This window comes from Hemicordylus capensis, chromosome 4 (assembly GCF_027244095.1).
Source record: "Hemicordylus capensis ecotype Gifberg chromosome 4, rHemCap1.1.pri, whole genome shotgun sequence".
Taxonomy (NCBI): Eukaryota; Metazoa; Chordata; class Lepidosauria; order Squamata; family Cordylidae; genus Hemicordylus; species Hemicordylus capensis.
The window spans coordinates 287,697,230-287,712,939 of NC_069660.1; the positions used below are offsets into that span (position 1 = coordinate 287,697,230).

At 43.0% G+C, this 15,710-nt stretch overlaps 1 protein-coding gene across 2 annotated transcripts in view; it reads left to right on the forward strand.

The window, feature by feature from the left end:
- The window catches only part of GRHL2 (grainyhead like transcription factor 2), a 133,133-nt gene extending 117,706 nt beyond the window's left edge, over positions 1 to 15,427 (forward strand). For both annotated transcript variants that reach the window (XM_053247847.1, XM_053247848.1), the window contains exons 15-16: positions 6,799 to 6,863; positions 9,285 to 15,427. In XM_053247847.1, coding sequence (XP_053103822.1) covers positions 6,799 to 6,863; positions 9,285 to 9,399 — 180 coding nt within the window. In that variant the 3' untranslated portion in view covers positions 9,400 to 15,427. The remainder of the gene's footprint in view (positions 1 to 6,798; positions 6,864 to 9,284) is intronic.
- The last annotated feature ends 283 nt before the right edge of the window (positions 15,428 to 15,710 follow it).

Below are 15,710 nucleotides of genomic sequence, written 5' to 3' on the forward strand. Positions count from 1 at the left end.
GTTTTTAAAATAAGCAAAAAGCCCTGGCTCTCATTCTGCAGCTGATAACAAATTCTGCCTTTGTGTGATAGAATTGTGGGTGCACACAGTTCTGTCGCTGGAGAACTGCAGCCGGTGCCGAGCTTTCTAGGAAAGGACTGTAGCCCCATGTTGGTGAGTTCATTCCAGCAAAAAAAGCTGTCCTGCAGCGATGGCTTTTTACCCCAGACTAGGCTGTGCAGGATGCTGTTTTTGATAAGTGCTTACCCTTTAATCAGTGGTGAATGTCTCTGTGCCAGAAATTGGTAAGAGTACAGTCTCCAGAATTTTCAAGTCATCTCAATACATTAAACTGCCCAGAGACTTGTGTTTTGGGCAGTATACAATTATGTTAAATGAATGAATGAATAATAAATGTGTACTTGATAACAATACTGTAGCACCTTCATGCATGTGAAGAAGTGCCCTTGAAAAGCTTCTGGTGTAAAATAAGTGGCCAAAGGATTGCACCAAAGCACACAGACTCACAGCCATAGGAACCCAGGAAGCTGATTTATACCAAGCCAAGTCCATCTAGCTCAGTATTGTTCACACTGACTGGCAGCAGCTGTTCAAGGTTTCAGGCAGGGTCTCTCCCAGCCCTATCTGGAGATGCCAGGGAATGAACCTAAGATCTTCTGCATACAAAACAGATGCTCTGCCACTGAGTTATGACCGATCCTCCATTCCATTGAGAGTTAATGGAGCTAAAGCTTGGGCTGTGAAGCAGAATGTCCTTGGTTCAAATCCTACCGATGCCATGAACTAACTGGTTGGCCCTAAGGAAGCCTCTGTCAGGCTCAGGACATTAATTCTTTGCCTGCTTTAAATAATTGTCATAATTAAACAAAAACGGTTAATGGGCATTGGAATTCCAGTTCTAAAGCTCCCCAAGTTCCCCCTAGTACTGTATTTGGCTCTGTCTGACCCAAAGCTGCCCAGCTCCTGCCAGACATCAGAGCAGCTAAGCCCCCTTTCCCTGCCTACACAGCCCACAGTGACATAACAGCATATTATTGAACGGTATCAACGCATGGAGCAAACAGAAGTCCGAGGTCAAGAAAGGCGGTGTAGGACTTCTGAGGGAAGCTCTGAACGCACTTCAAGAGTTCCAAAGGCAGGAGTTATCATTGGAGAGACTGTGCATTTGGTCACCTGTGGCCAGTGTGTTCAAAACAATGTGGGTAGCTGGCACAGGTGCAGCCCGCAGTCTGTGAGCACAAAGATGTGCCCACTGCAAGCATTTTAAAACTCTCTGCTCTAGTACAGAATATTTTGACTCCAAGATTCTCTTCACTTCCACACCTATTCACATGTGCTAGAAAAGATAGCAAAGCAGTTGAAGAGAGAACCCAATCTAGGATTCCTTTGTACTGGTAAATATCCATGGCTTGATAGATAATGTGGCTTTCAGGCTGCAGCCCAAGTGCTTGTTCTATACTTCCAAAAACATATGCCCAATAGCCATGGGCTCCTAACTTTTGTTCACAATTGCACAGTCGAACTACTTATTTAAAACCACTTGATTTGAAATAATATTGAACTAAACTGAAATAAAGGGGAAACCCATGAGGCAACGACACCATCACATGCCTGTTTCTGGGCTATCCACCTCCTGCTCATGGTGACTATGTAAGACCAGCTGCCCTACATGAAAGGACCAGGAGAGGACAGAGAGAAGCCGTTCAGAACTGTTGTAGTGTATTGATGTTGTGAACCACGCTGAAGAAGACTCTGGTCAAGAATGCAAACCTTTTCCATACTCCAGCCACACAGAACTTGGCAGCAACCAACAACAGCATTATTCTTCCCTAAGACAGGAACAGATATAGCATCTTATTAATATGTAATTTATTAAAACTTCATTTGGATCCCAAGAAGCTTTTACTCCAGGTATATTCTTTATATATTTAATATTTTGTAAGACTCTGTGATAAAAGAAATAAATAAATGTGTGGACACATTCACCACATATACAAGACCTACCTCTCTCCCCCTCCCCGTCCCTCCTGCTTTACACACACACACACACACACACACACACACACACACACACCTTAACTGGATCCCTGGGAACTATTACTCCAGTTATATCTTTAATATATTGTAAGACTGTATGCCAGGAGAAAAAGAAATGAGTGGACTTGTTCACCATGTATGAAAAAATCTTCCTTCTCCCCCCATCTGTGTGTGTGTGTGTGTGTGTGTGTGTGTGTGTGTGTGTGTGTGTGTGTGTCTGAATAGATTTATTTGATCTTTGACCAGCATAAAGTACAGTACAAGATAACTATGATATAAAGCTGCTTGGGCCTCACTCACTCACTCACTCACTCACTGACATGAAACTCCCAGACCAAACCACCAAAGATGGAATGCTGTTTTCACAGGTAAGTTCCAGACCTTGCCTAGACTACCAAAAAACAAAACAAAAAAGTCTCCCATTGAAAAGCATGGGGGATGAGACCTCATAGAGCTAGGAAAAGTAGAATCACAATGAGATAAGATGTTGATAAGCTTGCAAACTGCAAGTCCTCACTGACTCACTCACTGGTTGACATGAAACTCCCAGACCAAACCACCAAAGATAGAAATGTGTTGTTTTCACAGGTAGGTTCCAGACCTCACACAGACTACAAAAAATATCCAAAACTCCAGAAAAATGCATTAATGCCCTGGAAAATGCAGGAAAAATCTCCCATTGGACAGCATGGGTCATGAGGCCTCATAGAGCTAGCAAAAGACAAGAGTGACAGCAATAGACATTAATATGCTTTTAAACTGCAAGTCATTTTACACACACACACACACACACACACACACACGTCAATGATTAAAGATAAATTATCCTCTCAGCTAAAAGCTTTGAGCATACATGCTATAAATTATGTTTGTGGAATATTGGCTGCAGTTCTGAATTATATAGATAATTTGTAGGAGAAATTATATTAGACCAGAAAGATGAAAAGTACTTTTTATTCTATTATATTTTAAGTGTATATAATATAAAGGTGAATATAAAGAATTGTAAGTAAAAATATGTTTCTAATTTGATTTGTATTTCATGGTTTTGTAATGTGAGATGTTGATATTTAACTATAAGGATTATTTTTAAGATGTTGATAATTTCATTGTGCTTTTGTGTTTTCAAATGTAAAATAAAAGGTTTTTTGGGGGGTGGGGGTGGGATTTAAGAAAGAAAGAAAGAAAGAAAGAAAGAAAGAAAGAAAGAAAAAGCACCTTCAGCCCTGATCCAGACATGTTTATATACAGGAGAAGTCTGCATGTGTGTTACTGCAAAGGGGATCTTTCCCTTCTATCCCCCTTCCTACCCCTTCCTGACCAAAACGTTGGTGCTGTCCTTTCTGGAAGTGCTGATCATCTGTGGAAAAAAGAGATGTGGGTGCCTAGATTCATTTCCCTCCACCAAAAAAAAACCCACCTCTGCTGTGCTAAGCTGAGCTGTGCAGGCTAAGAGGACAGCACAAACCATATGCTGGCAACAGAGATGTGCAGAATGTTTCGAGCTTGACACGTTCTAACTCAAAATGGGCGGTTTTGAGTGTTCTGAGGCGAAATGGAACACCCTTCAAATGAAGGGCTTATTCCATCGGAACAACCAGCTCAACCAGTTGTTCCAACAGAACATTCCAGACATTTGCATTACATTTTGAGCTCAGACCGTAACTCCAATCCTGTTCCATGCACATCCTAGCTGTCAAGAGGGAAGATGGGGAAATCCTCCCTTGTAGTTGTGTGGAGAAAGTCTGAACTTGTCCTCAAGGACTCCTGGAGAAAATCCAGAATACTTAGATGATTGTGATTTTTCCCCCAGCACAGCACATTTTTTGCATATGTAGGAACTGTCAAGTGAAGGGTAATGAATGCACTGAAGCCTGTCTCCGTGTACCAATTGCCTTTTCTATCAGGGCACCTGTATGTATGTTTCCCTGCCACAAACACAATGATGGAGTTTAGCAAACAGAAACCCCCCAATCTGTGAGATATTTTGAACAGACATTATGAATCTTTTGGGGAAAAGCAAACTTCCCTAGTTCTTTTCCCATGCTCTGCAACCATAGACCTTCACAATGCAGCTGCCCTGACTTTGCTTGCCCTTCACTGCTTATTAACCCAGGCATGATTTTACCTCCTGATCAAATATACAATGAAAATGTAATGCCTGAGCAAAACCCAGAATTCAGGTATCAAAAAGCAAATAGAAAGGACAAACAGAAGGTAATCAGAAAATGATTTTTAAAGGGCTGGTTCACACAATCGATGTGATGTTGGATAACCAGAAATCTAGCAATTCCTGCCACGCACATGCTCCCATAGACCCTGCGTGCAAGCTCAGGACTTTTTGGGAATTGCAGGTTTGCAATGCACCAAACTGACATAAAAATATACTCGTCAAGCACAGTTCAAATCTTAGATTACCAATCTCAGTTTCATGTTGGTTTGACACACTGCAAATACTGTGATTTCTCATGAGAGCACATGCACAGCCAGAATCACTAGATTCTCAGTAATCCATCATTGCATCAGTTGTGTGAACCAGTCCAGTATGAAACATTTAATGGTTTTACACTTTCTCTCTCCCTCCTTATAGATATATAAAGAGAGATGTGCATGCACGTGCACACACACACTCACACTTGTATATTGGTAGTTCTGTACTTGCATGGTTTAAGCTTAGCACCACTGTTTTCAAAACTATAACCCAACAAGAACATTAATACTAAAAGGAAATCTGAGTGTTTAGAAGTTGCACATTTTTTCTTGATTATTATATACTGATTTGTGGCCTCCCGTAAGAACAGCCTTGCTGGATCAGGCTCAAGCCCATCTAGTTCAGCATCCTGTTTCACACAGTGGCCCACCAGATGCCTCCAGGAAGCCCACAGGCAGGGGGTGAGGGTATGCCCCCTCTCCTGCTGTTGCTCTCCTGCAACTGGTATTTAGCAGCATCTTGCCTCTGAGGCTGGAGGTGGCCACATATTTAGAGGCTGTATTTTGCGCAAACTTAGAATTTGCTGCGTTTGTCCCCCTTCTGTAATAATGTCCCAAAGGAACAGGCAGTTTGTTTTTACAACTGTACTTTTCCTGGAGACAAGAAAATCTTATGGCACTTCAGGGAATAATTCATATAGCATCACAGGCAACAGCCTGTTTCATCAGATATTTTAGAAGGACCAAGTACATGTTTGGTACACATTACACATAGTTATTGGAGAATAAACCATTTTAACCAGTCAAAAACTAAAGAACAGCAATAGAAAAAAGCGCTTTGCTGGCCTGATTAGTAAACCTTGCCTGCATACAGTACATACTAAATGGGAGACAATTTACTTTTTGTGGGGGTAGAATTAACCTTTCTTCATTACTTGAAAAACACAATACAGTTAGTTGGTTTGAAATTCTGATTTTGAACTCTCCCTTTCCAGCTCTCTTTAAATGTCTCCTGTGTAAATCTTCAGAGATTTGTCCAAGTGAAGCAAAAAATGTTTGTTGACTTGGTTCTTTATATTTCATTTATACAAATGTAGAAGCAGTTAGTGGCCAATATCCTAACTAAAGGTGAAAGCATGAAGCAAAAAAGGACATGCACGCAGCAGAAGCATCCCCACTTTGGAAGCACAGGGCTTATGCTTGGGGTGTGTGTGTGTGATTTTTGCTGATCTCCCCTTACCCAGAAGTGCTCTGTGCAATGCAAAATTATGTCCCTGAGGGCTGTGCGGTCCTCAGGGACATAATTTCACACTGCACAGAGTGCTTCCAGGGGAAATGGAGATAAGTGAAAATTGTCCACTCCATTCCACCCCGCTGGCCCGTGAACCCCCGGGCTTCAAACATGGGTATGTTATCACTGCCCACATGCCATTTTTGCCTGTACATGCTCAGCTTTAGTTAGAATGTCAGTCAATGAAGATAGACATTTTAAACATCTCCAGATGTTTTTATTCTTTAGAGTTTCTTTTATGTTTCTTCTTTACCTTTAAAAAAAAATCCTCCCTGATCAAATCAATCAAAATCAGTTGGATTTTTAAATCTGTCCTCTATGATCTGAGATCAGAGAACTTTTTTCAAAATAATGTTTTTGAAATTTACAATTATTTATATGCTAGTAACATTTGTGAACTTAGTAGCAAGGTTGGGATCACTGTATATTTCTCCCTGAAAATGAGAGATGTAAAAATATATTGTCACGATGGACACTGATGAAATATGGTATGTACATAATCCAAAGATTACTTGAAACGTCTGAAAATGTGACCTTTGTATCCCTTTCCCTCCACTCGATTAACTTGTAAGGAGGAAAGGAAACGTTCTGTAATCACGAGAATGAGGGTGGGGGCATGTGTCTGACCACAGCTAAAATCCATGATGAGTGCTGCTTATTTAGGTATTCTGAGTGACTCCTTTCCCAGTACAGGGATTTGGAGGAAGTGATCTTTTAATCCTTTCCATTTTTGTAATTTCATCATGTTGCAACTTGATTCTGACCTGTAAAGGAGAAATTTGCCTTGATTCATTCCTGTATCTTGTTGCCAGGGACAGTCTGTGACAAAGAAGCCCCTTTTGACATAGCGTTATCCCCATTTGGAAAGTCTCTTAACATGTCTCTTGAATAAAGTTAGGGAGTTGGCGGTGTTGAGAAGAGCAAATGCTTTTTACTCCCCAAAGTGTTAAGCCATACTCTTTCATTGAAGCTGATGATACTGCATTGGGGATCTTTCTTACTGTTCATACATTTTTTTTATGTTTTCTTTTAAAAATTAGATTTCTGAGAAATACGGTCTTCCAGCTGAAAAGATTACAAAACTTTACAAGAAGAGCAAAAAAGGGTAAGAGAAATTCCGAACTTATCTTGGTTCTGAGCCATTTCTTGACAGGAGCATTTTGAGACCCCACCACGGAGCCTCTAGCTCACAGGTAGGCAACCTTGACACTCCAGCTGTGGTTGAACCACAACTCCCACCAGTCCCAGCCATAAGGTTGCTTACCCCTGGTCTGACTCTTCTATGCCTGGAGCTATGCAGCTGCACTACGGGAGGAGATCCCAGTCCTGAGCAGCGGACAGTTCAAAGGGTCAGGGGAGCAATACATGTCAAAGCAGCCGTCCGCCTCTGATTAAAATGTGGAGCTCCTAGTTCCTCACTGCCGTTTGCTTCTGAAGCCCTTGATGTGAGCTCTGCACCCACCCACACCTTCTCACCTTCCCTTGCAGAGTGGGAGCCACCACTGTGAGACTTCCTGCGTCACTCGGGTGGTGCGACCAGCCTCAGGCCACATTGGACAAACCCACATTGCAGCTCCTTCCTTCCCCCACCAGCATTGCCCTGGGGCCTGCTCATATTTGGCCCAGGACCTCCCGCGCAACCCAAGCAGTGTCGGAAGGGTCAGGGCGGCCACAACTCTCACGGCACAAAGGGGACATGGAAAGCCATGGTTCTGTGCACAGCTCACGGATGTCCCACATTAAATAGAGGTCAATTGATATTTTCTGTACCATGGAGATTGAGCAGCAGCAGCAGAAAAGATTAAGAGATTCCATCAATGTAGAAAATAGCTAGATGGACCAACAGTCTGACTCACTATATGGCAGCTTCCTTTCTGTGTTCGCCTTTGCCAGCCCTGGGCTGCAGGACAAGTTTAGAATGCAGCTAATGGAGCAAAGGGGCACCTTTTTAAAGTGGTGGTTCTCTTTATTTAGCAGGGGGAGAGCAACTGGTCCTGTCCATCCCCAGCACAGCACCCCTCCAGTGGCTGTTGCTGGTGTCTTTCTAGTGTTTCTTTTTTGGATTGTGAGCCCTTCGGGGACAGGGAGCCATTTTATTTATTTATTTATATCCATGTAAGCCACTTTCAGAACTTTTTGTTGAAAAGGTAAAGTGTGCCATCAAGTCGATTGCGACTCCTGGCGCCCACAGAGCCCTGTGGTTTTCTTTGGTAGAATACAGGAGGGATTTACCATTGCCTCCTCTTGCACAGTATGAGATGATGCCTTTCAGCATCTTCCTATATCGCTGCTGCCCAATATAGGTGTTCCCCATAATCTGGGGAACATACCAGTGGGGATTCAAACTGGCAACTTTCTGCTTGTTAGTCAAGCATTTCCCCACTGTGCCACTTAAGGTGGCTTTTGTTGAAAAGCGGTATATCAATATACTTCATTGTCATCGCTATTTTCCAGTCACTCTGCAAAGGAAGAGACTGTCTTCCACCCCTGTAGTGCTGCACTACATGTGGACCACAGTCTTTAAAAACAGAGCCCAATGAGGATTATGATGTTAAAAAAAAAAACCCGTTCCTTTGCACAAGTTGTATATATATTTAAAAAGTAGTCTCATCTATACAAATGTCCCAAAAGACATTCCTTAGTGGGAGATTTGAGTCAGTAGCATCTTTGCTATGTAAGTAGGGTTATGCTGGCACAGATCTAACTGGCATGATAACAGTGAAACTGGGCCACTAAGTCTCGCAGAGGGAACTCATTCAGGAATGGTGATGCCGCCATGAGGTAACCCATTTGGCATGGTGGCCATTCGTGTGAATGCTTTGGATATGTCACAGACATGCCGTAAGATCACAGCTTGCCATTGCCTGGCTCAGCCCACAGATTATGCCTGCCATATGGGGTGGTGGCAGCACCATTTTGCATATAGGAAGCTGCATAATATGGAGTCAGACCACTGGTCCGCCTAGCTCAGTATTGTCTAGACTGACTGGCAGAGGAGAGCAACAAATATCACTCCCCCTGTGCATGCACTTTGCTGCCTGGCAACATCCCAGTCAAGTTAAGAACCACCTCTCTGCGCATCCCCAGATTGCTGCTCTGGATGTCAGCCAGTCGCTTCACGGCATCAATGGTTAGTTCACACAATAATCAATAGGAGAGGAGAAAAACCAAGGCACTGGCGGTGATTGTTAAGTGGCGGGTGGCAATGGCAGCTTTTCCTCCTAATTCAGCATCTGGGTACAGCTGCTGGGTAGGACACTCGTACCCAGCTGCCGTTTAAGAGGTAGGATGTTTGTATCCAGTTCCCTCTTAAGAGACAATCACTGCTGCAGCCTCTGGCTCTGTTTTGTACTCACGAGCAGAAAACAGGAGTATGCCTATCTCCCAAACTAGGGTAGGACTCTTGTCCTACCCTGTTTATCATTGTGTGAACAAGTCTCAAGTGCCTACCTGGAACTGCTTTCAAGATAACTGAAATGGGGAATTATGGGGTTACATGAACTAATGTATCCCTTTCCAATTCCAGGATCTTGGTAAACATGGATGATAACATCATTGAACATTATTCCAACGAAGACACTTTCATCCTCAACATGGAGAGCATGGTGGAAGGCTTCAAGGTCACATTGACAGAGATCTAGTCTAGGTCAGAGTTGACTCTTGTGAAGTTACAACATTTCCCCCTTGCCTTAAAGAAGGGAACAGTTCCTCTTAAAACCCTGGTGACTCACTGATGTTGAGAAGAGAGGCTGTTACAGAACGTCACTAGAAATGAGCGTGTTCCTTTTTGGCTCAGAAAACAAACCTGGTCATTACTCATCAGATGAACTGAACTTCACAAAGTTGCCTATTTATTGCTCCTTCCTCTGCTGTGTCAACAATCAAAGGACTCTGGACTTCACCATCTTGCCCATTGCTAGGGTGAAACAGTGACTTTAAAAAAATATATCCATTAGTTAATACGGTAGAAAATGAATTTGTGGAATGGCATTAATCCAGCTGGGACATTTATCATTAAAGTTGTGCCCTCCAGAAAAAAAATGGGTAGAAGATGTGATCTGATGGTCTCCAGCTGTGCAAAACTCCCATCAAGTGCTGAGTGAGGAACACAGAGCTTAGCCATATACCCCCAAACGCTTCCCAGCACAGGGCAACTGAGGACTGTAAGTAAGGCACTCAGTTGGCCTGTCAGAAAATCACCACCCATTTTAATGTTTGTATATAATGTTTATAATATGTAATAATATATTTTTCCTACCCTTATGGATGTGTTTACTGCCACTCTTGTTTTGTGCTGGGATCAGAAGCTGGCAGAGATTCTTGCAGTGAGATTAGTTCTGCCATCAATGTGCAGAGAGGCTGATGGTGTTTCTATATCTTTTGTCTGTGACTTGCCCAGCATCTATATTAGAGTGTTAGAACCCTTCTAGTCATCACACTGGACATTGTCACTGTGAGGCTTTGCTCCCTTTGAGGTCTCTCCCTTCCATGTCCATCCTCCATGCAATGGTACTGCACAGCCTTCCCAGTTTTTCTTACACATCATTGCCAGATGTGACCCTTTTTTGTTGCTATGCATAATGCGTGCAAACAGAACTAAAGCTTCTCCCTCCCCGCGTGTCTGTTTCCAGTGCAGACAATGGTTTTTTAAAAAAATAATTAAAGTAATAGTGTGCCTCTTCAGAGTGCCTTTCCTTTGGTCCCTGTAGCAAACTGGGATCAAACCTGAACTGAACTAGATTGCCTTTTTATTTATATGAGCCATAACATGGATGAATGGATCTGGGTCAGCAAATGAGGAGTCACCAGTTGAGCAGCTGCTTGTGTGATTTCTTTTGTCTCTCTTCATAATTGAAGCCATTAACAGCCAGGACCCGTTCACACAATTTGCAAGATTGCCCTCTTTCAGGTATGTTCCTTCTCTGTGAAGGAACCCACCTGGAGGTGCCCTGTGTGAATGGTGCCAAGAAAGGTACTGTATATCTCTGATCATTTGCATGAAGGGAGTTTTGCTCAGTGGAGTTGACTTAGAGAACTGCATGCCAACAATCTTAGCATGGCCAGAACCTAAGGGATATACTCGTGAGTCAAATGGGCCATAACTCAAAATTTGGCTTTAAAAAGGTTCTTGGGCACTTGAAATAAAGCAGGTTATGCCTCATGTATCGTGGTGACACAAGCTGGGTGTTCCTCCTCCATCTTTTCTTTCCCTGCCACTTCTAACTCACCTTGCCCATATTTGGGATCCCATGATGACCCCAAATTTCCCTTCTCAGGATCATTGGCTGCAGTTTCCTTGTCACTGCATTTCTCCAAGAGTCGTGGCAATAATGGGAGAAATCTTGTGTGAATGGATCTTCTGTGTACTTCATTTGTTTAGTGTAAATTTCTAGTGTCCCCTGATGGGTCACACTAGAGTGTAAATATAAAGATGTACATACACTTTCTTGACAGGGTTCTAAATGTACATAAAAGTCCTGACAATAGACTTCTCTTTTGTATATTATTCTGCCCCTGCTGACTGAGCAAAGAGGCACCTTTTTAAAGAGGTGGCTGTCTTGTATATTTAGCAGTGGGAGATCAACTGTCCCTGTTTAACCCAGCATAGTATTCCTTCCAGTGTCTCCTCTGTGTTTCTTTCAAGATTGTGAGCCCCTTTGAGACAGAGAAATATCTTCTCATTCTTGTTTGCTATATAACTGCTTTGATAACTTCTTTGTTGTTATAAAGCAGTATATATGTATTCTTAAATAATAACTCAGGCTGTCACAACAGTAACTAGTAAGACAGTTTTTCACTGTACTTCCGTTAATGGGCTTCCAGTGTTTGCTACACAAGACAGTGAAATGAAGAAAAACTCTCAACCGTCTGCCCATACTTCAGTAGCATTTCTGTGGCTTGAAGGTGGCTCCATTGTCCGTTAGCAGCCTTGCTGGTGAACCAAGAATGAAAAATGCAATGCCGCCTTTATTTTTAATTTGTTCTTAAAATCCTGAGGGCCTGAAAATATGAAATACCAATGTGAAATGAAATCCTCAAAATTCGGTCATGGGCTTAAAGGAACTATGAGCTTTGCATAGAGTGCACAGGAAATATGATCTAAAACAGACTTTAAAAACAGGCATGGATTCAAGCAAAGTTCAGATAAATTCATCAGAGTCCAGATGAGTGCAATTCTGTGCACAAAAAAGACAGCCACAAAATGGCACGATACAAAGGAACATTCTTACAGTCCTACAAGATGTAAATTGACGTAATTAAAATGTTAGGATTTTTTTGGCTTCTGTTGACGTGCAGAGGCCTGAAATGGGCCGAAAACAGCCCAACCTGCCGCTTGGGCAGCAGGTGGGCTCAGGGAAGGAGCTCTTGCCTCTGCCTCCCCCCTCCTCGGTCTCCCCTCACCTTGAGTGCCTGCACCCCACTAGCTGCCCCCCACCCCTAATCTCTGGTACCCTCCCCGCCGCACACTGGCAGTTGAAAAAAGTTTTTAAAAGTTTAACTTTCCCTCAAGCTCCCAAAGCCCTCCCTGAACCCCTCAAGCCAGGTGCAGCAAATCATTTTTACCTACAGGCAGCGAAAAGATTAACGTGCCCCAATCATTTTAAGGGCAATTGTTTCGATCAGAATCTTACATCTTCAAGTTTAATCAGTATTGGCTATTTAGGGAGAAAATTGTAGTAATTTGATCCAGATCAGCAGCTTGTGCAAAAGGCTAGGGAGAAGAGACATCCCTTTTGTGTATACTTGCATAAGCATGAATGTCCCTTGTAGTCATGTAAGACTATAGCCCTATGTAGATATTCCATTGTATGTATGTACAATTATCTGTACACATGTCCATATTTTTGTGTGAATTTACATTCCTTTTTAAAGTGAACCAGGTTTTGGCCCCCCTCAAATGCAGGACAGCTATAGGAAGTATACTGTTGTACATGCATTGAACATAATGTGTAATAACTGTATGTATATACAGATCTGTACATGCATACACTGTACACAGATTGTTACATATATTGACTATAATGTGTATCTAAAGTGAATTGCATTCTGATTTAACCTTGCATGAGAATTGACTAAGGTTGCCAAAACTGTTTATGACAGACTGAAATTTTCTGCTTTGAAGAACGGTGCACGACAGGCAGGAATTCAAGGGATTTTTTTTTCTTTTTAGTCTAGATTGCACTTCTTTAACAAATCTTGGTAGCTGTTAAATACATAAGAGCCTCTGTGGGGAAAGCAGTTGGCAACCATAGAGTTGAAAGTGACACAAACAACGAGGAACTATTATAATGTATCCCTTCTGCTCTGCAGTTTAGCACTTACAGTATAAGCAATGACTGGTTCAAATGGTAGTTTTCAAACTTTGTTCCAGAAAAGATCAGTAATCGTCTGTTAAGCTTTCCTGAAAGATCATTTACCCATCTACTATCAACCTTTCCATGCATTGTGTAGCCACAGAGGAATGTCGAGTGCCCTGTGTATGCCCTCCCGTATACCCTAGAGTCATTTATGGCAGCAGGAGTTCTCAAACTTGGATCCCCAGATGTGGTTGGACAATGCCCATCATCTCCTGTTGTTGGGCGTCAACTCTCATGGGGAAAATGAGAGTTGTAGTCTAACATCTGGAGTCCCAAGTTTGAGAACCCTGGATTTACAGCAGGCTGGCTGCAGAGGAAAGGCTCCTAAGTACCTCCGCACTAGGGTAGCATCAGGAATTGGCCAGGCTGAGCACAGCCTCAAGGACTCATGTTCATTGGAGGATCCACCCAGCTGACCCCACACGAAGCCCCTGGAGCATCTGCTGCTTTTGCTCTTGTCTACCACACTCAGTAAGCCATTGACTCCTGGCTTACTGACTGAAAAACAACAGCGGACATACTCCTTAGCTGTGGCACCATTTTCAAGCTTGCCCATGCTGCCTCCTTGGGAGGGGTGGGATATGGAACATTTCAAAAACAGCAGCAGTGCTGCTGCTGAGAGGAGCATCTGCTGATGCCCACCATCACCCAATACACAAGAGCGCAATGGGGAGGCTTACCGGCTGGGGGTGGGGGTGGCAGTAAACACTTTCGGCATGATTGACAATTTGTGACAGTGCTGAAGAGACAGCATCCTCCTGCTGCTGCTGCTGCTTTAGCTTTCCCAGGCAGGCAGGCATTCTAGAGGGAATGGGGACCCGGTCTTGTGGTAGCAAGCATGACCTGTCCCCTTTGCTGAGCAGGGTCTGCCCTGGACCCTGGTTGCATATGAATGGGAGACTACATGTGTGAGTACTGTAAGATATTCCCCTTAGGGGATGGGGCCGCTCTGGGAAGAGCATCTGCATGCTTGCATGCAGAAGGCTCCAGGTTCCCTCCCTGGCATCTCCAAGATAGGGCTGAGAGAGAGATTCCTACCTGCAACCTTGGTGAAGCCACTGCTGATCTGTGTAGACCATACTGAGCTAGATGGTCTGACTCGATATATGGCAGCTTCCTATGTTCCTATGCATGCTGATCTGCTGAGCAACCATTTCCACCCTCCCCACCTCGCATGGTGCTAAACCAGCCAGGAAAGCTAACTGGGCAGCAGATGGTCAGTGATGCTGAAGAAAAAGCACCCATCCACTGCCCAGTTAGTTTTCTGGGGTACTTGGTCACCATCAGAGGTGGGAGCAGGCAGTGTGCACATACTCATACCATGGGAAGCAGGCAAGAGCCTCAGTCCCCAGGGCAAAACTTTGCTCCCCAGAATGTGGCACTGACTCATGTTCCACACATGCACAAACCAATGCGGAGAATAACCTTTTAAGGCAGAGAGTTTGAAAAGAACTGAAGCTACCCTTATGATTGCTCTCTAAGACCAATATCCTTATTGCTAAGACTTTGCATACCTTCTGAGCTTGGCTGGTATGCGCACACTTCATCTTTGCAGGAAAGGTGTGTGGAAATGGTCTAGAACAATTGCTAGGTCAAATCCGGCTTCAGAGCTCTTCTAATATATACTGTTTAAGGAAAATGCATGAACTACTGAATTTAAAACCCTCTTTTCTTTGTTGGACAAGGGAGATCAGAATCCCCTTCAAGCTTAGCCATTTTTCTGGTGTTTGTTTTGCCAACTATCTGATACTAAATGGAAGTGACTTTGACATGTACACACAAATGTATGAATTCTGCCATTTTCCCAGCATTTCCCCCAATGTTTATTCTCCTCTCTTCTAATCTTGTGGACTGTTTGGGAAAGTTGCAAAATGAGCTGAACAGTTCATATTCAGTTTTCCTGATTAAAAGGAAACTTTTAAAAGAAAAACCTGTTATGGATTCAGCCTGCAGAATGATGTGGAACTGGAAATGAGCAGGTTTATTGAAGCTTTGAAAGTATACAGCATGTAAAACGTTTGTTGCTTCTGCACCTCTGACCCCTTCCTCCCTCTCCTCCAGTGTTTTTCCTGGGAAATGGTGACATGATACAAACAAGAGTGTTTGTGCCAAAATTATGTGCACAGTCCCCGTCTCTGTAAAGCAAGGAACCTATGTCTAAACACTGTGTGCTGTTTAATTATAAGAAAATAGTTCATGTAACTTAATAGTTTTGTACATGGGAGAAGGGAATCTGTAAACATAAACAACAGGTTTATTTTATTTTTTTGTACATTTTTATCAGAAGGCAATAAATATTCATAAGCTATAACTATCTCTTTGGTGTCCTTTGATGTTCAGGAGATCATCATGACTTGGCATGAGAACATTTGGATATTCATATGCGCTTGAACCAGCTGATACTTGTGATATTCCTACATGCAATCCTACACATGCTTACTTGGAAGTTAGCCCCATTTTGTTCAGTGGGACTTGCACCTTAGTGAGTTTGTTTAGGAGAAGCTGCTGCTTTGAATTTGCTGTGTGGTTTAATGAGAGCCCACCTCCCACAAGCAGTATAGGATGGCATCACCAGGCTGGCCTTTGACATTTTT